This window comes from Ascaphus truei, chromosome 4 (genome assembly GCF_040206685.1).
Source record: "Ascaphus truei isolate aAscTru1 chromosome 4, aAscTru1.hap1, whole genome shotgun sequence".
NCBI classification, from domain to species: Eukaryota; Metazoa; Chordata; class Amphibia; order Anura; family Ascaphidae; genus Ascaphus; species Ascaphus truei.
The window spans coordinates 72475324-72500534 of NC_134486.1; the positions used below are offsets into that span (position 1 = coordinate 72475324).

General features: G+C 42.4%; 3 protein-coding genes across 3 annotated transcripts; all 3 read right to left on the reverse strand.

The window, feature by feature from the left end:
* Window positions 1-3309: 3309 nt before the first annotated feature.
* Window positions 3310-8976, reverse strand: MKKS (MKKS centrosomal shuttling protein). The gene is made up of 4 exons (XM_075596037.1): window positions 7986-8976; window positions 6045-6220; window positions 4295-4405; window positions 3310-3809 (listed from the first exon to the last, which is right to left on the reverse strand). The coding sequence occupies exons 1-4, from the start codon at window positions 8974-8976 to the stop codon at window positions 3375-3377; spliced, it is 1713 nt and encodes a 570-aa protein (XP_075452152.1). The 3' UTR covers window positions 3310-3374.
* A 38-nt stretch (window positions 8977-9014) lies between these two features.
* LOC142492864 (uncharacterized) lies at window positions 9015-9363 on the reverse strand. Its single transcript, XM_075596039.1, has one exon. The coding sequence runs from the start codon at window positions 9361-9363 to the stop codon at window positions 9214-9216; it is 150 nt and encodes a 49-aa protein (XP_075452154.1). The 3' UTR covers window positions 9015-9213.
* On the reverse strand, window positions 9204-12232 carry LOC142492863 (uncharacterized). The gene is made up of 2 exons (XM_075596038.1): window positions 12020-12232; window positions 9204-9417 (listed from the first exon to the last, which is right to left on the reverse strand). The coding sequence occupies exon 1, from the start codon at window positions 12230-12232 to the stop codon at window positions 12041-12043; it is 192 nt and encodes a 63-aa protein (XP_075452153.1). The 3' UTR covers window positions 9204-9417; window positions 12020-12040.
* Between the last annotated feature and the right edge of the window lie 12979 nt (window positions 12233-25211).

The window sequence follows — 25211 nt, forward strand, 5'->3', positions numbered from 1 at the left end:
CACACGTGACGCTGATGTGGTAAAGCGGGTCTCATCCGACAATCTACAGACACGGTTGTATGGTGCTTTTTTTATATCTTTTAGCACTCTGCATTTATCTCCAAGAGCCTTCCTAGCATCAGTGAAGTGTTTTATTATTGCTCCACTAGCAGTACATGTGTTTTCACATCGCTTATATAGCGTAACACAGTATACCTGGGTAGGTGTTTACATATGCATTTGGATACTACTGCAAGCCATGCTGTGTATGTATTTGTACTACAAAGATGTCTTTGGAGATCTGTTTGAGGAGACACTGGAGATTCATGGAATCTGAATTACCATGATAATGGCAGTTTGACTATATTATGGCACCTCCCACAAGTGTCCTCTGAGTGTATATGAGGGGTTTATGGGACATTAACACCCTGCTTTGGCTATAACTTTGCTATCTATGGGCATATAGATTCCCTGGCAATACAATTGTTACTCTGGTATAAGGGGGAGTTTGCTCTGTGTGCACAATATACATTGCAGTTCGTGATCGCTACACATACACTGGCGACACACTTTATTCGAGCTCGGCTAGTCCCACGAATTCGGGTATACCCGGGTGTATTGAGGTTTGTGACTGTTTTCTGCCCGAGTGCATTGGGTTATTTTCCAGGCAGGGATTGAAGCATTTTATTCCCGCTGGCTGCAATACTGCACAGTATATATATATACACTGCATTACAATTCATGAATTTATGCCATCTGGTAGACACGCGAAGCATTGCAGCCTATTAAATCCTAATCATTATCATTTAACAGATCAGCCGCCCGTCAGCCAGGCATGAACCCAGGCTGGGAAGGCAAATGCAACGGGGCTTGTCAGAGGTGAGGAGCGGCGCATTCCAGGTATCTGCCAGGTACATACTGGGTATTTGCTCGAATAAAGTGTGTCGGTGCAGTAGCATGTGTCCATGGATTCAGTCAAGGATACTGTTTAGCTAATAGATGTTAAAGCTGCAGTTCAGTCTTTTTTTTTTTTTTTTTTACATTTATTTTTTACTTCAATAGTTTCATGTGTGCAATCTCTAATTACCTAAAGAACAGTATAGCTGCAGCTCAATTCGTTTTCAATGTATTGATAGGTCGAAATTTGGTGACATATTAAAAGCTGGCATTTGTTTATAATCTGCTTGACTGGCAGTGGAAGCTCATGAATATTCATGAGCAATCCTGCACTGACAAGTGCTAGAGGGAGGGCAGGGCTGACAAAGGGGTGTGCCAGAGCTTGTGACAGGACATGAAGGGGCAGTGCCTTAGCAAATGGCTGTTAAAATAGAATACAAGAAAATTGGTCTTTCAAAGTTGTTTTTTTAAAAACAGAAAATGCTAAAAGTATTTTTTCTTACTAGAGAACTGATTTATTAAAAAAAACAAACATGCAGGATATTGACTGAACTGCAGCTTTAACCACACACTCTGATACTACAACCAATAGATGGCAGTGTTCCAACTAGGGAACTGACTGCATTGATTCTATGACCCTGCATTCACCATAGAGGATTTTAAATACACTATTGTATAAATCACAGTACTTTTGCACACTGTTCTGTACACTATGTAAATACATTTTAGCATATTTGTTAAATATTTTATTTTTGTTTTCATGAGTAAAGTAGGAGTTTGAGCTACAGCACAGAGATTTAATTTACTCAACATTTTTCTGTACCTTATCTGGATGAGTGCATACATATGGGTCTCTGGGGCTGAACTGTGTTAATTTCAGCTCCGGGGAGACCGCATCCAGAGATACTTACCTCCATAGGGGTGCCGCTATCTGTGCAGCGTTTAAGGTCCAGGTCACGCGGGCCAATAGGAAGGCATCACGGCTTCCTATTAGCTCACGGGACATTTAAACCTCCATTAGATTAGGCAAAGTTTCTCTGCCTGCAGGGATAATGGCATCTCTACAGAGGTAAGTATCTCTGGGAGATACTCTATTTCAAACCTGTAATAAAAAATAATGTATGTAGTGGTATGTTTTGGCTCACCTGGTTTATGTGTTACTAAACTGTTCCTTGGTGTATGGCTCTTCCCTTCAGGATAGAGCTCCTTAACAATTAGCATAAAGGTATATAGCTCATTGTCCGTCTACACGTCACCCTCCACTGACGAGTAGGTGAGCTGGACAGATGTGAAATATTAATAAATACTTGCACACCAAGGAATTTGCATGCCCACAGTTTACCTTTTATAATAAGGGAACTTTGTTACCGGCTTTTGCCAACTTTTAACTGCACTAATTCCCAAATAAGCATATGCTTCCTTTATTGAACCCCTTCATGGCACTTTCACATATTTCAAAGTTTAGTCCATAGGACAATAAGAAATTGCATATATTCAGTGCAGGTACCTGCTAAATGGAGTTTACCTTGACGAAGTTGGCAGGCTTGAATCATGTTTTGAGTAAAAGATGTAACCAAATTACTCCTTTTTTACAGACTTAGGTTCTAAATGTAAACATGTCACTAGTATATTTTAACCCAATTGGGAGGAGCGCAGGAATTGAGCTTTGTTTTCCATAGATGTAAGGTTAATCCTTTTACCAGCTGCATACTTCAAAGGGAGGAACGCAGGTAATATGTACAGTTTGTTTTCCATTAAAGTACAATATACTTGTAATCAACCCAAATAATATAAGGTTCTACCAGTAGACTGCTGTTTTCAACAGCACCAAATCTTTACAGTTACATGATCTTTTGTAAACTAGAGTTTAGTCTAGAATACCAATTTGTTTTTAACCCATGTTCAACTAGACACCCACAGCCGTATATTAACAAGGAAGACAACCCGAAGGTAGATATAGATATACACTATATCCAACTTATACAGATAGTCCGCAAGAATGAAAAGAAACCAACAGAAAAATACCTGTACTGTAGTATCAAAGGTTTGCAGAGGTCTCAAGCCTATCTTTTTTTCTATCTAGCCTCTACATTGTCTCTAGGGATCTCCCTGCATTACCTATGTATTGGCCAACATTCCCCATGCTTCCACTGCCATCTTAAATCAAAAGCATTTTTTTAAGTGTTTAATTGGACGCTATTGCAATGTAACATCTACAGGGCAGATATTCTCTCCTCTCTAGATTTTATTTCCTCTTATGTCAACCTAACAGTTTTCCATGTGAAATAATGTGCTGTAATATTAGTGATTATACTGTGGCACAACATACCAAAGTGACACTTTTTTTTTTGTATATAAAACAAACATACAAACTCAGTCTATATCATTTGTTTTTAATTAGGACAAGAGTGGACAAAAAAAAAAAAAAAAAAAGATTTTCCAAAATGTATTTTGATTTTAATGTTCAGTTTACATTAAAGAAACTACTGAAATCTCAACTAATTTTGATCTTCGACAATATATGATAGATCCAAAATCAGACTAACTGTGTCAATGGCAACTTGTAAGCCATTACATTTTGCAGTGAAACAGTCCAAAATGAGCTGGTCTGAATGCGTTCGCTCTTCTATGTTGCTTTGTGGGTTAAATGGTTGGCATTGACTTCCCAGTACGCTCCACTCTAAGCCATCTCTTTTTTTGTGCATACCACAGCCACACTGATCTACAACCTCTGACCAGAGAGAATCTAAACAAGCATCGGGAGGAACAGACCAAAAATGACCCTCTTGTAGATCAACGAGAATTTCACCGCCATCGTGTTCTAGACTTCGTGCTACAGACTCCAATGAGCGGCAAAAGCAATCAGCAACCACCTTGTAATCTGTCGCTGAACACTGTAGTTCTTTCAGGCAAGTGCTATGGATATTGGCACTCTGAAACAGAAAATCACTTGAGTTATGTCTTGTGCTGGATACATGTACATCTATAAGTCATTGTACAGTTTTTCCTTTCAGAAATGCCGGCACAAATTTGTTATGAAAGATAAGACATGAATTTAAATGAGAAGCAGCAAGAGAACGTACTTTTTAGTGCATTCCAGACTGAAAAGACACTATACTGTAAATATTTTAAAACACAATCCATCCATTATACTCAAGCAATGGAAAGATGTTTAGTTCAAAAAGCAAAAGGCAGTATTTTGGAAGTATTTTGGATGTTTAGTTCAAAAAGCAAAAGGCAGTATTTTGGAAGTATTTTAAGTGCATGGAACCAAAAGGTCAGCACAATGTACAATGTCTTCACCACGATTTGTTTTTAAGGTTCTTAAATTAATACAGTAGTTGACAATCTTTACAAATCATTGGACTACTACTTTATTTTATCTAAAACTATAACCTCATACTATGATATTTTGTACCTTATATCTCACAAACGCAGCCAAGTGTGTTTCAGTGCAACCGCCGCCCAACAAAACCCAGGGTTTCTTTAGCGTTAGCTGCAAAACGTGTTCTGCAGCCTGACAAGTGCGCTGAAATGAAATGACATATTTTTTTTTTAAACAAAATCGCTAAACATTTTGTCCCAAAAACCCCCCATAAATCGCGAGTCTAGATACCAAGAAGTAATTGAAAGATGCCAGCCCTTTAAGTACTAAACTGAGCTGAGGGTATTGCCATTTTTTCCCTCATCGGACAGATGAGCACTTAACATTATTAGTTAGTCTGTATTAGTTTGCCCCAACGGCACCTTAAAATTAGCAATTCCATTTATAGGGATCAGTTGGATATGAATCCCCCTTCCAAGCAGGTAGCTCTGCAGCTTGGCCTTTATTGAAGTCTGGGTACGCAATAATATGATGGGGTCAAAAGTTTTTGATGTAGGAAACAAACTGTTTACAGAATTAAAAGTCTCGGCTCCCAAAACAAACGTTTAACACAGGGGTAGTTGACAGCTGTAATTAATAGTGTGCACGCAAAAGGAGGGGAAGGAGAGGAGTAGAGGCCCTGTGGAATCTTTACTGGGACCATACTCTAATGTATTAGAGACACTACAGATCTGGAAGGGAAAGCATGCTTTTTTTGTAGACAACACAAAAATCTGCAATACGGTGGACAAAATTAATGATTTAGGTAGATTAGAGGAATATTCAAGAGTGTTGCAACTACAATTTAATCCTAAATGCAATTCATGCACTCTGCCACAAGTCCAGAGGCAGGGTACAGGAGTAATGTACGCATGTATATTTTTATTTATATAGTGCCATCCATGTACATAGCACTTTACAATACACGTGACATAATATTAGAACACAATGGAAATAAGTGCTTCAGACAAAACCATAGGAAAATAAGTCTCTGCCTCGAAGAGATTACAATCTAATGGCAGTCAAATTTCACCCACTGCAAAGGGAAGGGACGTGGGAGTTATTTCCGAGGACTTAAAAGTAGGCAAGCAATGTAACAAAATAATGGGAAAAGTCAGCTATGTGCTAGGTTGTACTGTATAGGGAAATGGATTAGCAGCAGGAAGAGATTTAGTGATGCCACTTTATAGATCATTGGTAAAGTCTTACACAGTAGAGTTCAGTTCTCAGATCTCCAGAAGGAAATATACAATTTAAGAATGTCCAAAGAGAAGCTACAAAAATGGTGCAATATCTACATCATAAAACAGGAAATCAGCTGGGAGAAAAGGGAGAGGGGGACAAACGTTCAAATATAAATCAAGGCCTTCAACAAGGTACAGGAGGGAAGTATATGAAGCACTAGAACAAGAAGTCATGCTGGAGAGAAGCACTCAGGGGACATCTCAGGATCTGGGGAGCTACTTCTTCACGGGAAGGGTGGTGAATTCATGGAACAGGTTGTACTGGTTAATACAGTAACAATTAAAAAAATTCCCTTTAGTCAGAAAACACCTACAATATGAAAGAAACCAAAGATTCAAATAGTGTCTGAGGTGTCACAGCATGTAGGAAACTGGATAAACATGGGTGTCAAGAGGTCATCTGGAATTCATTTAAATGTTTCCAAGAACACAAAGTTAAACTTTTTACTTTAGAGTTCCAAAACATTGGTAAAAGCAGCAGATCATCAAGTTTAAAAACGTATATTTTTGTTTGCCAAGAACTACTGCCTTTTCTAATATGGACTCAAAATTGTTCTCACCATAAGCTCTTGTAATGAAGTCTCATTTCGGTTGCATAGTACAAAGCTGCACACAGAGGTATCAAAAGGAATAAGATGTAAGAAATGCTTGGATCCATAGGACATTCTGCTTAACTCCCTTAGGCTGCCATAACCATTGGAAGAAATAGAACTCAGAGAAGCTATAGGCTGTGCACCTGTGATTAAACAAAAAAATTATTTAGAAAATGCATCTCCATGCTTTTTTAAATAAATTATACTTGTATTTTAATAACATATAACAAATATACAAATGTCATCTAGGATTACTTAATAAAATATATACTTTAACTTTATTGGTACTTGCAAGGAAAAACAAAGATGGTGATTTGAGGTCACCCAATGATGTGTTCGGTCATCTCACAATATTACATTACAGATTTCTATTGGCTGGCAGAGTGGAGAGGGCAGGGCATGGGCCATATTTTTCTCCTATTTACTCCAGGACAAGAATTCTTGTAAGGGAATTTCAAAATTAAATATTTTAGAAACCAGGCAGTCCCCATAGCTTGGAGTGCAGCAGTTAAGCTCGGGAACCCAGTGTTTGTACAAAATATATACATATATTTAAAAAACAAAAACAAAATTAGCACAGAGTGCGGCTTTAAGACAGACATACGATACACACACACACACACACACACACACACACACACACACACACACACATACACACACACACACACACACGACTGACATAAGAAACACTAAATTTTGCAACTGTATCTGTTCGTATACCTCCCCACCCCCCATATACAATATAGAGTGAAGCAAGTTATAGGACAAATTATAATGCATCGTCCTCCATTAAGAAACTTAATTGTTAACCTGCAACACCCCCCTGCTTATCACTATAATTGATAGAGGCCAAAAGACTTCAAAGAGTAGGTAATTTCTCAGCCCGCAAGTGTGGAATAATTTCCTCACTGACCCCACATATAGGGCAAGTTAAAAAATCTTAACAGGACTGTAACATTTTAAATATTTGTATATACACGAGTGGAAACATTAAGATTGTGTGGTTTAGATTAAAAACAACCGCCCATAGGCACGCAAAGATTTACCAGATGATGACGACCTTTTAACCTAGACAAGGATACTGTACGGAGACAGCAAACATGTTTTAAGAATTAGCACTGATTTAGTCGATTAAAAATAAGCATTGCATGCATGGTGAATACGCAACACAATCTTCCACTATCAACATCAAGTGTTCAGCAGATCTCATTAGTTCTTAGTGCAAATAAATCAATAACGGTGTCATTCATTACTGGGTGCAGTGTTCTGTTACTCATCTTACCTTTAGTAAAACAGACTGCAAAAAAAATGCACGAGTCATAAAAATTGGGAACCTACATGTATTTAATAGTAAATAAAACCACCACTTGTTGGTACATTTGCATGTCTCAGACAGGTCTGCAGCCCTGTCGTTCCCCATTATCGCTTAGCAAACAGCGCTTCCACCAGGGATTCTGGATAATGACATGCAAGTGAGCACAGTGTCACTCTTTACTTCTTATCCATTGTAACATGGACCCCTATGACCTAATGCCTGCCGCATTAAACAGTTTCAACACAGCCTGGGTTAAGGTGCACACCCAGTAACCCTACTCAGACAGCAACCTTTTGTTTCTCATCAGTGTGAGGTTGGTTTCCGAATATGCAACGTGAAACTAGTAAGTGGGTTTAAACAGACATTTAAAAAAAAAAAAAAGTGACAAGAACCCTCCACCGTACAGTAAATAAGAATTCCACTAGCTAAACAGATTTTTAAGTGTTCTTATTTTGAAATTGTAGGCACAGCTTTGAATACCATTAGATGTCAGATAGCTTTTAAAAGAAACGTTTATATTTTTTTGGGGGGGGAGGGAGCATTGAAAATGTAGGTTATTTATAATTTAAAAAAAAAGGAAACCATTTTACCTGTCATTTGAATCAAAGGTCCCATCAGAGCTGCTCCTAACCTGTCCACCGCAATGACCATCTGCTCTTTGAGGTACTGTTTCAGGGATGGATGGATCACTTTTTGGCACACAAGAACGTTTACGTGGTCATTCACTAACTGTTTCCCTAAAATAAATAGCTGGTCCAGCAGAACTATTTCAGGGACTACACCAGGAAACACACCCACAGTCCCATCTCCAGTATCAGAAAAATCTCCAGATAAGGAGATCGAAAACAATGCCATTTTAATGTTTGTAGTGGGTAATCCTGTGGAAGGTAAAACTCTGTTCAAACTGAACTCGGGCATTTCGATTAGGAGACCAGCAAGTACAGTAGATTGCATCACTGTCTGACCTTCAACAGGTACAAGAACACATCTTCCTAAAATAACATTGGGTCCTACATCATTTGGGACTGTAAAAAGAAAGGCTCTTACAATCAATGTAGTGATATAGTTTGCTTCTTGGGTGGTGATCATGCAAGCAGGCTTACTAGAAAGTACAGAAAATGCTAACCAAAGCAAAGTCTTGCTGCTGCTGAAATCTACTGCTATTTTGCATGCACATTGCTCGGACTTCAAATAAGCAACACAAATATTCAAAAGATTCCTGCTTATTTTAACGATAGTGTGGGGTGAAACATTTAATCCCAGAAACCGGTCTATCAAGTTGCAGCAAAGATTTGCTGTGAAGAGGCCACAATCACTGAAGCAGGATATATGATTGCGAATCGAAGCTATTAGAATCTTTAAGACTGGATGGCTGACAGAAAAGCCATGGAGCAAGGCAGAGGACTGTGACGTTGTGAGAACACATCCTCCCGTACCATTGTGCAGCTGTTTGAGTCTACCAGATGGGCCATAACATGACATTATAATGCCATGTAAAACACACACAGATTCCCTTACAGATGCGTTGCTTAAGGGCCCAGTGGTACATAGAGATGGCTTCTTAGGCTCAAACCTTGACATTTTTGTACACTGGTTTACAACAGGAAACGTTCCCAAACTATTGGTGAATCAAATTGTTTAATGATTTTTTTATTGGGCCAACATCTAAAAATGGACCATTATAGCTTTGGACAAATCGTGATGACGTAAAAACATTAACACTTATCAGTAATGGTGCAATGGGTTGGATTTAAAAAAAAATTTTTTTTAAATATATTCAAGCAAGAGAAAACATTACTGGAGTTGAATTTGGGGTGTTCATTTGTTTTTAATTTCTTTAATCCTAAAATTGCTTTTCGCAGAACTTTTTGCTACTTTCTGGATAAAGTATGTTCCAAAGTGAATGCCTAAAAAGGACATTCCCGCCACCAAGAGCCAGTTCTTCCTCAACCAAGTTATATTCTTCATTGCTGTCTCTTTGTAGACGAGATTGTGAATTAGGACTCGCAAAAAACTTTCAACCTGTGAACAGAGAACAGAGAAAATATGGTTATTGTTTTTTTTTTTTTTAACAATATGTAATCTTCATTTTCCAAAAAAATTATATATATACACACACACACACACACACACACACACACACACACACACACACACACACACACACACACACACACACACACACACACACACACACACACACACACACACACACACACACATATATATACATATATATATATATATATATATATATATATATATATATATATATATATATATATATACATATATACATATATACATATAATACATATTTTTTTTTGTAAAACAAAAAGAAATTGGTCCACCATGTCATGTCAAAAAAACTGATTTCTAATGTTTACAGCCTTTATGACCATCTATCATGTTTTGTTGCCAATTACAATGCAAGGCCTTTTGAAAAAAAGAGATGCCAAAACCAGTAACTGAGAAAATGCACATATCAAGACTTGCCTTTTTTTGTATGGCATTAAAATGCTTTAAATGTACACATTTATTATGCACTATAGGGAGGTTGTTTGTATTTATTGCTACAAATAACTTGCACATAGAGCATAATGAACAGTCGGATCCTTTTTTGTACTTAATAAAGCTGTGCCTTTAATTTCCCCATATCTTTTGCATCAGTTTGCATACATCTACTGTACAACAAACAAAAAAACCTGCTAAGTGTCCATTGGGACCTGCAGTGTGTGACAGCTTTTAATAGACCAGCATGACAGTTCTTAATCCAAGAAGTCATTGTACAGGTGTTCAAGACCACATCATACCCCTACAACCTCCCTCAGAGTTAAGGGTCACCAAGCCGTGAAACGTCACCACCTACATTATTACGCTTCAGTTTTTTATTCAGTCATACCAAAATGTTTGCATTTCACAACACAATATTGCTGCATACAGCTCAACCCCTTATAACGCTGTGCTTGGGGTCCAAAGACTCACATCGCGTTATAAGCGGATAGCGTTGGAAATAATGTAGAATTGTATGCATTGTACAATAAAGTATTTAAGATACCAAAAATCGTGTTGTAAAGTATTCATAAATACGAAAATTGGGAGCCACGTTTGCATCGCGTTACAAGCATTACAATACATTGTATTACATAGTAAATAAGGTTGAAAAAAAAACAAAAAAAAGACATGTCCATCACGTTCAACCTATGATAAATGTAGACGACAGATACTTATCCTATCTTTATATTTACAGAATGCCACAAGCAAACAAACAACCCCAGTGAAACATTATCCAAAGATGTCCATAAGGGAAAATATAAATTCCTTCCTAACTCCAGTGTTCGCAATCAGATTTCTCCCTGGATCAACATCTTTCCTAGGTTTAACTTATTTTGAATATCCCTGTATACCTTTCCTTTCTAAAAAGACACCTAACATTTTCTTAAAGATATCTATTGTATCTACCATCCCAGTCTCCATGGGTTATGAATTCCACATTTTAACCGCCCTTACTGTAAAGAACCCTTTCCTTTGTTGCTGGTGAATTCTCCTTTCCTGTAACCTTAACGGATGACCCTGTGTCATTTGTACTGCCCTTGTGATGAATAATTATTTTGTTAGCTCCTTGCATTGTCCCTGAATATTTTTATATATTAATCATATCCCGTTAGACACCTCTTTTCTAATGTAAATAAATGTATAATAGAGCTAGCCTTTTCTTATGCAAGACCACCGGTCACCTTTATTTTGTGGCTTTTCTCTGTACCTTTTCCCATATCTTTTTTTTTTAATGGAGTGGTGCCCAAAACTGTACTCAATATTCAATTTGTGGTCTTACTAAGGATGTATAAAGTGGCAAAATTATGCTCTTTCTTTCTTTCCAGCCACACCACGTTTTAGGCAAGATAAGATCATATTTGCCTTTGCAGCTACTGCCTGACATTGAACATTATTGCTAAACCTACAAGCACTCCTACATCCTTTTCAATTAATGATTGACCACATTTTGTAAGAAGCCTGTTTATTCGTTTACCAAATGCATAACTTTACATGGATCTGTATTAAATCTGATCTGCCATTTACCTGCCCAAGTTCCCAGTGTATCCAGGTCCTTCTGTAGAGAAATTACATCCTGCTCTGATTTTACTACCTTACATAATTTACGGTCATCAGCAAAGATTGGGACTTTGCGCTCTATGCCCACCCCAAGGTCATTACCAAATGTTGAGTTACTCCACTTACAACTTTAGCCCAATCTGAAAAGGTTCAATTTATGGCAACCCTTATCCATCAGCCAACCAGATTTTAATCCAGGTGCAAATATTTTTACCCAGACCAATTTGCTTTATTTTGTACACTAACCTCATGTGGAACCGTATCAAAAGCCTTTGCAAAATCTAAGTAGACTACATCAACTGCATTACCCTGGTCTAAATTCCTACTTACCGCCTCAAAGAAACTAATAAGGTTAGTTTGGCACAAACTTCATAAATCCATGGTGACTATTACTTAGGCATTTGGAATGTCAGTACAATCTGTAGCTCAAACATCGAAAACATGTTTAAATAAAAATACATTTAAAAAAAAATGTGTTTCATTGTTGAAAACTTAAAAGGAAAAAACATACCTAGATTTGTTTTGTGTATTGCTATTTGGCTTTTGTATCCCTGTCTTGTTGTATAACATATGAGACAATGCCAGGTTCTGGAACAAAATCCTTGCGGTTAGGATGGAAGATTGGGTTTATTTTAACATGATACCAACCCCAATGTATCAGTCCAAGGCCTGTTCCCATAACAATCAAGACTTTGTAGTTCTTCCATATGGTTTCAAGTCCCATACCTCCAGTAACAGCCTAGAAAGAGATATATTTGCAATAAATAGCAAAAACTTACAACTCCTTTAATATGTTTCAATCTCTTTTCCATATTTAGCTATAATCATTCATGTCTGGATATAACTAAACTTCAAATGCTTATTACACTATCAAATTAAAAGTGAAATAAAACCATCTTGATTTTTTACATCCACCATAATTATTTTGCACTACAACATTAGAAAATGTATTTAAAGATATAATCCCCAACGAAAGTTGTTGGGGGGAAAAAAGGCAGAAGAAATGCTGAAATCATTGGGTAAACACAAAAATCAATAGGCAGCAAATCAGACTCTACAAGAGAAAATGGCATAACAAGCGAACATATCTTCCTACTACAGCATATACAAGGAAGGAATCACAGCAACAAGGCTTGTGATAATGCCACACACAAAATTACATGTTTACTTAAAATGCAAAGTCCCAATTTGCATGTTTCATTAACATCAATTTCACAACTGCTTGACAGCAGCACCTGAATATGTAATATCTAAATAATTGTCATCCAAGCTCATCGGTCCTTTGCATTCTGCACAAGCTATGCCTCGATTTCTTCCCACTCACTCCTTGCACATGAAACTGCAAAAGTTGTTTTTTATGCTGGTGGAACCACTTCCCAGCACTAAGATGATGATGCAGAATCAGGAAGAGAATGGCAGATGCTGAAGAGAGAGGCCAAGAAAGAAATATGGTAGTGCAGTGATTCTCGACTTATGGATGTGACGAAATAATATTGCGGAAATGAATATACTGTTGAAATTACTGAAAAGGACTGGAGGGTTTATGGAGAATAAATTGTTAGCAGTGTGCGGAATCCATCTTGTCTTTGTGTGTGTGTGTTATATGTTAGTATGCATGTTGATGCAAGAGGGAACTTTGCTCCAGAGGGGGGGATATGGACTGTGCCTTGTTGCTCAAATACTCAAGTGTTGTGGTCAGCTAAAAGAACAAGTTTAGGTTAGATGTATTGATCTTTGGAGTCAGTCTGAGATAGATAAGAAGACCAGTAACTTGGTTTAGAAGAGGATTAACCCCTCGTGTACAGGAAATGCTGTGATGTGACTATTATATTCTGCCTAGTAACCCATGTTCAACAAAGGAATCTAAAAATGTATATAAAGCCTGCAAGGACACTTTTTTGGCAGAGTGTCTAATGGACAACTTTCGTGTATGATCATACTCTGTACTGTACGTACAGTCAATAAACTTCTCATTATCAACGAACCCGTTTAAACTAAAAGACCATTTTATTTAATAGATATCTATACATATATATTTAGGCACTGTACCGTGTATAAGTTTCACTGGATGTGCACTGAGCTCTGTCTGTGTTTCATGTTCTGTCTCTGGTTTTAAATATATATTGCCATGCTCAGTAGCACTCCTCTGTGACACTTATATGCTTATATATATGTTGTGGTTAAATTGGGGGTTTAATGTGAGCTTGCAGGTGTCCTGTATGTTTTACAATTCTTGTTCAGTTGGTCTTAGCTGATTGGAAGGTGGCGCTTCCTATCTTGTTGAAGCTCACTCCCTCCCACATTTAAATGGTTAAAAGCTCACTCCATAGCATCTCCCACTCTCTGGGGAACTTGCTTGCTTGCAGTATGATTGTGACAAATCTAATACAGAGTGCTTTTCCTGGTAATGTACAGGTTAATAAAAGCTTAAATCAGACTTAGAACTATGCAACTAATTTTGACAGATTATAAATCATTCATCCTGGTAATACACAGGTTATTAAGAATTTATATTAGTGTTAGGGACCCTTGAGATGTGGTCTGCCGTGTAGTGGCTCATGGGCTTACAACACTTTGGCCAAAATGTTAAACTAAAAGACCATTTTATTTAATAGATATTAATTTAATAGATAACTATACATATATATTTAGGCACTGTACCGTGTATAAGTTTCACTGGATGTGCACTGAGCTCTGTGTGTTTCATATTGTGTCTCTGGATTTAAATATATATTGCCATGCTCAGTAGCACTCCTCTGTGACACTTATATGCTTATATATATGTTGTGGTTAATTTGGGGGTTTAATATGAGCCTGCAAGTGGGCCTGTATGTTTAACAAAAAGGTCTCCCATTAGCAAGTCATTGTAGTTTGGCAAAAGGTTTCTTAAAATCAATCATAAGATCCAATTATTTTTTTTAAAGAAAATCAACAGTTACTAAGTCAATACAGTAGAAGATTAAAGAAGAGGCTAGGATTGATTTTACATTAAAAGAGGGTGAAAATATTCATTGTAAAAATTAAACTACTCAGGAGAAGAAGTGGTTGGGAGTTGTTGTATTCCAGAGAATACTGTAAGTGCTAGTACCAGCTTGCAATTGTATTGGAAAATAAACTACTGGATCTTACATGTCAACCATTCAGTACATAAAAGCAAAAATTCAGGTTATAACGTAAATAGAAAACGGTGAAAGGTCACAGCAGTGGCCTAAAAGAATCCTATTTGCACTCGCTAAACCAGAAATGCTAGGCTAGGAAAAATTAAATCCTTGGAGTTGCCTCCATAGCCATACATAAACAGTATTAAAACCGTTTTCTAGTATACACCCCTCCTCTATGCACCCTATCTTTCGATTACCAGCACATGTGTAAAATAGGACACTTTAGGCGAGCGGTAGCCATTTTTCTGTTTTGTAATATAACGTAAATAATCATCGAATTATTCAATTTTGCAGGGTTACAAGTCAGGAAAACACTGCAACCATTGCAATACATATAATATTTTCTATTGATGAGGCAATTTGACAAAGCAAATGCCTACTGTATTGGTAATCAAACCAACGCTGTGCCCAGATTTAAACCCGTTTAAAACCACTGGGTTTAAATGACAAACATGGCACTGTAGGAATTTAGCTACTGTGATCCATTAGCCCGCTGATATATCCACCTACAATGGAGCTGAGAAACAAAGCGGATCAATAATCATTAGTCATTCTAACTGCTGCAGTGCACAATATGCTCAGGTAGGACCAGATGAAAAACCCACCTACAAAAAGGCAGAATGTGCTGTTCCTGAAAGGTACCAAGACTTCCAAACTAGAACGTGGAGACGTCTCTGCTTGTACACAGTCATTATGCACTTCCAGCTGCACACTTAGCCTACCAGTTCTGATTAATATCTGCTGCAGGTGGTGTGTGTGTGTGGTGTGTGTGGTGTGTGTGGTGTGTGTGGTGTGTGTGGTGTGTGTGGTGTGTGTGGTGTGTGTACAAAAAAAATAGAAGAATCTCAAACCTCTTCCCCTGCATTACTGTTCCCATTCAAGGACAATGATATCACTTTCCATAACAAATCTCCCATGGGTCACAGGAATCTAATCTTTCCAATGTCATGCCAATGTTAAAACCGTATTGTAGATGGGATTTTACTGCAGCATTGCAAGATTCATCAAAATGAACACCTTACTTTTATTAGACTTGACTTTTCTAACAACCAAGTACTTCCTTACGTAGTGGACAAAGACACCTCCTTCCTTTATAACGGTAACAGGATCCATTATAGAGGTAATCATGTCAGTTGTCACCCAATGGAAACTGGGCATGAAATATAAGCATTGCTCTCTGCAGATCAGACTTGTTATAAGAGATTACAGATGCAGCCACGAGTATTAGAACTCTTGCCTGGGAGATTCTGGGGCAGTCTCACAGTGAAGGCCGCAACATTTCTGTGAAATTCTTAATGGCCCATCGGATTAAGAGAGCAGGGTCCCTGCAGTCCCATTCAGTTTGAATGGCAGAGACCCCTGCTGTGTTAATCCGATGGGCCATTAAGAATCTCACAGAAATGTTGAGGCATTTACTGTGAGACTGCCCCAGAATCTCCCAGAATTTCCCAGGTAAGTGTACTAAGGCCGCGCTTATAGTGCCAGCGATGTCGCCTGAAAACAAATACATTGCCGCCGCCGCGTGCGCTTATAGTGCACGCGACGGCGACAAGCAACGGAGCGAGAAGCGACGGAGCGACAAGCGAAAACCTGAAGCCGACAAAATGTGATTTTTCAAGGGCCGTCGCCCTTGAACAAATCAAATTGCCGGAATCCCACGACCCCGCCGCCTGGCGAAACATAACTTTCGCCGGTTGCGACGGGTGACGTCACCCGCCGTCGACGGCTCTATAGGCACGGCCTAAGGCTGCGCTTATAGTGCCAGCGACAGCGGCGCCGCGGCAAAACAAATGCATTGCCGCCGTCACGTGCGCTTATAGTAAGCGCGACGCGACAGATTGGTCGTGATCGCTGGAAGTCATCTCTATTTGATTTTCCAGCACTATAAGCGTAGCGTAATACTCGTGGCTGCATCTGTAAGAAGGGGGGGGGGGGGGGGTTTGAAGTGCTGAAAGGCATTGGGCTTGGTTGGATTTTGTTCCATTTTTCACATCTGAACGAGGAGGAATCCTTCAAAACATACAGTAACTGCCACCCAGACCATTGCAAAGTTCCCTTTTCTGGCCTTCCTGACTCCCAGATCCATACAATCTATCCAAAATGCCGCAAGAGTTATTTTACTCGCTTCTACGTCTGTCTCTGCCCTTATCCCTTCAATAGCTTCTCATCAAACTCTGCATTAACTATAAAATTATACTTTCATTCAAAGCTCTACATTCTTCTACCTTCTCTAACCCTGCTACAACCCTTCTAGTCTCTTATGCTCTGCTGAAGGCCGTCTCCACAGCACTCGCACGCACGTCTCAAACCTTTTTGACTTTTGGCTCCCAACGTGTAACTTTCACATTTCAGCATTCACCAATCCACTCCCCAGCCCCCCTCTCCCACATTCACCAATCCACTCCCCAGCCCCCTCTCCCACATTCACCAATCCACTCCCCAGCCCCCCTCTCCCACATTCACCAATCCACTCCCCAGCCCCCCTCTCCCACATTCACCAATCCACTCCCCAGCCCACCTCTCCCACATTCACCAATCCACTCCCCAGCCCCCCTCTCCCACATTCACCAATCCACTCCCCAGCCCCTCTCCCACATACACCAATCCACTCCCCAGCCCCGCTCCCCCACATTCACCAATCCACTCCCCAGCCCCTCTCCCATTCACCAATCCACTCCCCAGCCCCCCTCTCCCACATTCACCAATCCACTCCCCAGCCCCTCTCTCCCACATTCACTTCCGGTTAAGACTGTAGTCCTGGGCCATGGGAAATCTGTCGGCAGCCCTGACTTATTTGGGGGGGGGGGGGAGGAGGGAGAGAATGTGTGCGGCATGCATTGGTGGGATGTGTGCGGCATGCATTGGGGGGGATGTGTGCGGCATGCATTGGGGGGGATGTGTGCGGCATGCATTGGGGGGGATGTGTGCGGCATGCATTGGGGGGGATGTGTGCGGCATGCATTGGGGTGTGTGTGTGTGTGTGTGTGTGTGTGTGTGTGTGTCATGCACTAGGGGGGATGTGTGCTGCATGCACAAGGGGGATGTGTGCTGCATGCATTGGGGGGGGGGTGCTGCATGCATTGGGGGGGTGGGTGCTGCATGCATTGGGGGGATGGGTGCTGCATGCATTGGGGGGGATGTGTGCTACATGTATTGGGGGGAATGTGTGCTGCATGTATTGGGAGGGAATGTGTGCTGCATATATTGGGGGATGTGTGCTGCGTGCATGCATTGGGGGGATGTGTGCTGCATGCATTGGGGGGGATGTGTGCTGCATGCATTGGGGGGGATGTGTGCTGCATGCATTGGGGTGTGTGTGTGTGTGTGTGTGTGTGTGTGTGTGTGTGTGTGTGTGTGTCATGCACTAGGGGGGATGTGTGCTGCATGCACAAGGGGGATGTGTGCTGCATGCATTGGGGGGGTGGGTGCTGCATGCATTGGGGGGATGGGTGCTGCATGCATTGGGGGGGATGTGTGCTACATGTATTGGGGGGAATGTGTGCTGCATGTATTGGGAGGGAATGTGTGCTGCATATATTGGGGGGGATGTGGCTGCATGTATTGGGGGTGTGTGTGTGCTGCATGTATTGGGGGGAATGTGTGCTGCGTGTATTGGGGGGGAATGTGTGCTGCATGTATTGGGGGGTATGTGTGCTGCATGTATTTGGGGGGGGATGTGTGCTGCATGTATTTGGGGGGGGGGATGTGTGCTGCATGTATTTGGGGGGAGGGGGCGCTGCATGTATTTGGGGGGAGGGGGCGCTGCATGTATTTGGGGGGAGGGGGCGCTGCATGTATTTGGGGGGAGGGGTGCTGCATGTATTTGGGGGGAGGGGTGCTGCATGTATTTGGGGGGAGGGGTGCTGCATGTATTTGGGAGGAGGGGTGCTGCATGTATTTTGGGAGGGGGTGCTGCATGTATTTGGGGGGATGTGTGCTGCATGTATTTGGGGGATGTGCGGCATGTATTTGGGGGGGATGTACGGCATGTATTTGGGGGGGGATGTACGGCATGTATTTGGGGGGGATATGTACGGCATGTATTTGGGGGGGTATGTGCTTCGTGTATTTGGGGGGATGTGTGCTGTCTGTATTGGGGGGGAGGGAATGTGTGCTGCCTGTATTGAGGGGAGCGGGGGTGTGCTACCTGTATGAGGGGGCGCTGCATGTATTTGGGGGGAGGGGGTGCTGCATGTATTTGGGGAGAGGGGTGCTGCATGTATTTGGGGGGAGGGGTGCTGCATGTATTTTGGGGAGGGGTGCTGCGTGTATTTTGGGGAGGGGTGCTGCATGTAATTTGGGGGATGTGTGCTGCATGTAATTTGGGGGATGTGTGCTGCATGTATTTGGGGGGATGTGTGCGGCATGTATTTGGGGGGATGTGTGCGGCATGTATTTGGGGGGATGTGTGCGGCATGTATTTGGGGGGATGTGTGCGGCATGTATTTGGGGGGGGATGTGCGGCATGTATTTGGGGGGGATGTACGGCATGTATTTGGGGGTATGTGCTGCATGTATTTGGAGGGGATGTGTGCTGTCTGTATTGGGGGGAGCGGGGGTGTGCTACCTGTATTTGGGGTGGGGATGTGTGCTTCCTGTATTTGGGGGGGTGCTGCATGAATTTGGGGGCTTACAAGACAGCCGACACAGGGAGGGCCTGGTTGAGACTGTAGTCCTGGGAAATCTGTTGGCGGCCCTGACTTACTACAAGGAACTTCCTAGTTCAGGAGATATTTTCCGAACCATTTTTATAAAATCTATTAATACAATGGAGAATTGCATCTACAGTAAGAAACAGCCCGACCAGCTGCTTCAGCACATATACAATCAGCCCCTACACGTCTACTGGACCCGTTCCCCACTTTTTTCCAATTGTGACTTCTCCAGATTCCCTAGCAGGGGCTGCTTTAAACAAAAGATTGTGTTTTAAATTACAGGCAGTGCTAGTTTTAAGAAGTTAAATGCTGCTGATCTATGTTAAGTTAAACATGTAGTTTACATCATTTTTTTTACAGTCCAAGGTGTTTGTTTTTTTAAATGTATTTGTAATTATTTCCCCCCCTATACAATGCTTGCTGCAAATCTATCCATTCTCCCCATGTCACAAAACCAGCTGACAGTGTGGGGGTTACCGAACATGCCAACTGACAAAAAGCAAAAGAGGAGTGTAGTGTTCCTTACACACTGAATTAGTTCTGTACAGTTGCTCCTGTGCCGCTTAGCAACAGGCTGGGGATTGGCTCTTAACAGAGATTCCTGGTTAAGTGTCCAGGTGAGCGGGATCAGCACGGAGAGATCAGGACACACAGTAGGACTGTAGGCATGATAGCTATGATTACTATGCCTGTGACGGTTACCATGTGAAATAAAGTGTGCACTAAGTTTACTTCCAAGCCTGCAGCAGTCTGAAAAATACATAAACAGAGAACTCAGCCTACATTAAACATTTCATAGCACACAGATTACAAAAATACAACTCTTACATAACCCTACTGTTGCCAGGAAATCCCCATCTAAAAAAAAACTCTCTCTCTTCTGTGCCAAACAGTTCATGTAACTTATTTACTTTAGTTTCATTTTTTCCTCTCCAGTTCAGCTCACACTACCTGTCCAATTCCAATCCTTTTTTTTTGCAGGATACCATGTACATTAAGAAACATGGGAGACTGTTTGTTACCTAAGGGTTTGAGTGAAGGATTTGTTTCTGCTCATTACTGGCACGTGTTAGTACCATTGAATCACATCCACCTCATTTAAACAGTTTCACAGTCAATACACACCTGTTACGTTATTTGATAGTTATTTATTGGTGTACGTAGACACGTTCATTTTCTATTATCTCAGATTGTTAGTTTAGTGAACAGTGAAAAATAACACACTGTATGAGCGCCACCTTAGACACATTTTTGGTTTATATTGACAAAGTCTAGGAAACATGGGGTCACCCTGCAAAATAATAGGTCAACAGCACAACGTGACAGATTTATGGCCGTGCTAGGAGGTCAAATATCAATTTACTGACGCAGTGGCCGTTATTCGAACACTTCACGCGATATGTACATCGTAATCCCGATTTGAAACCGCGGCATGAATTCCAGCCTTCCCGCACTAAGATGCGAGCACGGCGAGTGCAGAAAAACGAATTTTAGTGTTCTGGCTTTTAAAAACATGAAATTGACACAGTAGCAAGTACTGTACACATTAAAATTCATCCATTTTATTGCAAACGAAGAAACAGAATCCATAAAATTCAAACAAAACATCCGGGAAGCGTTCATGCTGCGTGGGGAACAGCAGAGAACTCAAAATCGGCGCAGTGATGTGTTCGAATAACGGCCGATGCATCAGTATGACAAGACAGAATCCACGCTTACTAAAAATACTGATTATTTTGTGCCTAGAAAGTATTATATAGAAATGAACAGAAGTTATTGCAACTAAATGTTTCATAAAATAAAAAAGTGGGAGGTAAAAATAGGATGACACAAAACAAGTGTGGAAAACTTTACGTTTCATTTGTATTACCTGATAATGTTATCAGTTTGAAGTCTTCTAGACAGATTTTTCCTAGAAACAGACAATTATTCCATTAGAATGTTTATTTTTGTGCCTTTCCAGATTATATACAGGAGTATGAAGCTCGGGGCTTGCAAGTTGCAAAAGTAACTTCAGTGCACAGCAGGCAGGCTGCGCTCAGTAGTAATGGGAGAGGTGTCAGATCAGTAATATAGGGGACGGTATCAGAGATCACAGCACCGCAATCTGAACATATCATGACCGCGCAGTGCGGGGAGCGGAAGGGCACTCACTGCACTAACTCGCAAGATGAACATCGTGTAACGCGGCCATTCAGCGCGGGCGTCACATGTGTCCCTCTCCCCGCACCCCCTGTTACCCGCCAGTCACCTGCAGCGGCCGCCCGCTCAGCCAGCGCTAACCCTGCCTGTGACAACCATCTGCCGGCGCCATCCTGCAACGCAAGGTCAAGGCGACAATCCCAGCCCTCAACGGGATTAGGTCAGAGGTGTGCACGTTAATGACGTCATCCCGTTGGCGGCGTCAGTGTGGCATTCAGTCTGTGGGCGGGGCGGATGAGGGAGTGTAGTGTAACATTACCAAACAGGAGAATACACTTTGCTGTTACATCTGAATGTATTGTGCATGGAAATTATTTGGGAAATTGTAACATTTCTTCCTTTTTGACCATTTTTCATGGAACAAAATGCTTAATTTGACACTCACTGCCTGAGCAAGCTCTGTACTTCTGTGTATAAAATTCACTTCTAAAAACAATCAACATAGAAAACAGATAGGCAGGATCTCTGCATTAAATCAGCGTTGCTGCTTCTCCTGTGTTTTTATGTTGATTTTTTTTTTTTACGTAAGTCAATGTCCCTTGGAGCAGAATTAGCGCTATTAGTTTTCGCTCCGGAGATCGTCACGGTTCTCCGGGTTCTGGTTTACCTGTCAGTGTTCGTGTAAGGAAATCCTTGTAGGTAAATCAAAATGGCAGCCAAATCTGTGGGGCCATTAGGAAGCTGCAATGTCATTGGAGGGATGCTGTTACAGCTTTCTATTGGATGACTGTAGGCTCCATCTTTGAAAATCCAAAAAGGAATTTATAAAAGGAGCAATCCGGGGAGGACTTCCGGTGACGTCACCGTGAATGGAAGGGTAAGAGGAGAGCTCCCGACACCCTCCTAATAAAGCAATAAGAAAAGCACCCTAAACTGAGCGATTTCTTCCCAAAAAGTGTCTGACAACCACCCCTGAGTAACCAGGCATGACGGGGAAGAATCAAAAGAAAGCAGCGAACCCAGTAACTAAATTTTTTCCGCCAGCGCAGCGCCAGAGGGAACCACCCGCTGACTCCCAAGATGGCGACGAGGAGCACAAGGACGCCGCGGAGGCGGCTGCCTCACACCAAACAGACTCTACCCAGCAGGAGCTTAACCCAGCTTTCTTCGAGGCCCTGCTCCTCAAGATGAGAAAAGGATTTGTGAAAGACCTAGAGAAGGTCTTAAGAGACATCAGGGCAGACATAAGCAGCCTGAATGCGCGGACAGAGGCAGTGGAGGCGCAAGTCACAACAATTGCAGACGCACACTCCAATCTAGAGGACGACTTAGCAAGAATGGGACACGAGATCACAGCGTTGAAAAATACCATAGAGGATCACGAGAATAGAGACCGCAGACAGAATCTGCGATTCAGGGGAATACCTGAGACGGTCCTACCAGAGTCCCTGCCAACCTATCTCAAGAAGATCTTCTTAAAACTAGTCCCCGACCTCACGGAACACGAGCTCCTGCTGGATAGGGCGCATAGAGCCCTTGGACCTAAATCCCCGGACCCAAACCGCCCACGAGACATAATAATGAAATTTCATACATACACGGCAAAAGAGAAAATCTCAGCGGCGGCGAGAAGGGAAGGGAGTGTCAAAATGGAAGACTATACTATACAAATATTCAACGACCTGTCCAGATCTACAGTCTTGAAGAGACAGGCGATGAAGCCCCTTACAGCCCTTCTCAGGGACCGCGGAATCTCGTACCGCTGGGGCTTCCCCTTTAAGCTCACTGTCCCACGGAACGGGCGGTTCTACACCATCACCGACCCAGAGGACACCAAAGAGTTCCTTAAAGTGATCGGCGTCGCCACCCGGAGAGAAGAGGAAGGAGAGAGAAGCCCCCCTAGAACAACACGAGCGTATCCAGATGAAACGCCGCGGGCGTCAGAAAGAATTGCCAGCCAAAAGGCACAGTGAACAACAAAGTCCCGTGAAACAAGACCAAGACGGCCCGCCACCGTACCCTAGTCAAACCTCCCCCCACACAGATCTTCCTCACCAAGTTGTCAACCCCCCCCCCCCATATTTCACCTCTTAAAAGGAGCAATCCCACAGAAAATAGTCTGGGTGCTGAACTGAGCCACTCTCGGCTCCGGGGATCCCACAGTTCACTAGATACATTTTTGGTGCCTTTGTTCTATGGTGAAATTAATATGGACTCTGGTATTGTCCAATAGGAAGCAGTAAACAATTAGTGACTTCCTATTGGCCCACAGATTCCTCAGGATTTTGTGGCCATATTTTTCCCCCTGGGGCTAAAAACAGCACAGTTCAATTCTAGAGCCCCTGTTACAGTTATGTAAAAAAAATAACACTCCCAAGCAGGTGTAGCCCCGAGTTTGTTTTACACTCACTGACCCCCCTCCGTGAGTGCCGAGCGGTAGCGGGTGCCACTGACAGCAGCGATGGACCCGCCGGCACTTCGCGAGGGTGGGGGCCAGTGCAGGGAGCGCTTGGCGTCCCTGGAGCTCTGGCGGCGTACCCGGCTAGCGGGGGCCGCCATTACAACCACTCGCGCATGCGCAGGAAGTACCCTGGAGTCAGGGAAAAGCCGCGCGAGTGCGACACAAGGCAGGGAAAGGTTACGGCAGTATCAGGGAGATCGCGCATGCGCAGTACAGCGCCCAGGAAGCCCGCGAAACCCTACCCTACCTGGGAAGACTCTAGGCAGGGACTACGAGTCCCAGGAGCCTCTGCGCGCCCCACGTGATGCCAGGGAGCCAATAGGGCTTAGGATCTCCAGGCAGGCAAGAGATACATTTCGCGCTCTGAGCCACGTTAGTCAGTTGGAGCCAGGGATCTGTGAGGGAAGGAAGGGTGCGGGGAGCGAGTGCAGCTCCTGCACCCAGATAGGTACCCACACCCCAGGTAGGCCCCAACTCCCCACAAGGTTAGTGGGTAATTGAATAGGGACGGCCCAAGATAGGGACGCTGCCTTAGTGTTAGTGTGCTGTCTTGTCAGGGTCACGGATGTCAGTGCCGTGAGGTCTGACAGGCAGGCACAGTGTTGCGCAGCATGTTGGCTGCAAGCATCCAGTGGGTCACAGCTTGTTGCTGCAGGCGCTGGGATCAGTTAAGTAATAGTCAGGACTGGGAAGAGTTAGGGGAGTGGGGGCAGGTTATTAACCCCTGTAGGCCCCTAGGAGTTTCCCCTAAGCCATACAGGTTGCTGTACAGATAGGGACGGCCTATAGTACAGAGCGGATCACTGTAGTTCAGAGGGAACCATATAGGGACTCAGCGGACGCTGCGGTTCCAGTGAAGAAGTTTGGGCTCAAGTCGGGGCCACGTAGAATATCTCCAGGGTGGGATCAGACGGAATCATCACACGACTGATCCTTTGTGAAGCCAGTTGGAGATCAGAGCACGGGAGTGCTCGGGCAGGTACAATCCATAACATCAAGTGCACCAACGGGCCCTTAGTGTAATAGTGACTGCGCAGTCACGACTGCTTCTCTCTTCAAGATTGCGTGACATTGGGTGGAGTTCTATGGACACTGGGTGGGATCACCTGGTGTTGGGGGAAGCGTCCTGCACGACGCAGTTAGTGTCTCCTTTAGAGAGGGACACCTGTTATGGTGGTATTGATATCACCTGTTTGCTTTGCATGTCAGTAAAAGACATTGGTTATTATATACGTACCGTGTATGTGATTATTGTATTTGTCCTGCGAGGAACTACTCCCCCTC

What these genes read in the sequence shown, in the direction of transcription:
- MKKS (XM_075596037.1), bottom strand. Translation starts at nt 8,976, where the DNA reads ATGTCAAGGTTTGAGCCTAAGAAGCCATCTCTATGTACCACTGGGCCC. An exon ending in ACCTTTGATTCAAATGACAG is followed by an intron (nt 6,221 to 7,985) that starts GTAAAATGGTTT and finishes GTTTAATCACAG; the next exon opens with GTGCACAGCCTATAGCTTCT. An exon ending in CTGCGTTTGTGAGATATAAG is followed by an intron (nt 3,810 to 4,294) that starts GTACAAAATATC and finishes TTTCTGTTTCAG; the next exon opens with AGTGCCAATATCCATAGCAC.
- LOC142492864 (XM_075596039.1), bottom strand. Translation starts at nt 9,363, where the DNA reads ATGAAGAATATAACTTGGTTGAGGAAGAACTGGCTCTTGGTGGCGGGA.
- LOC142492863 (XM_075596038.1), bottom strand. Translation starts at nt 12,232, where the DNA reads ATGGGACTTGAAACCATATGGAAGAACTACAAAGTCTTGATTGTTATG.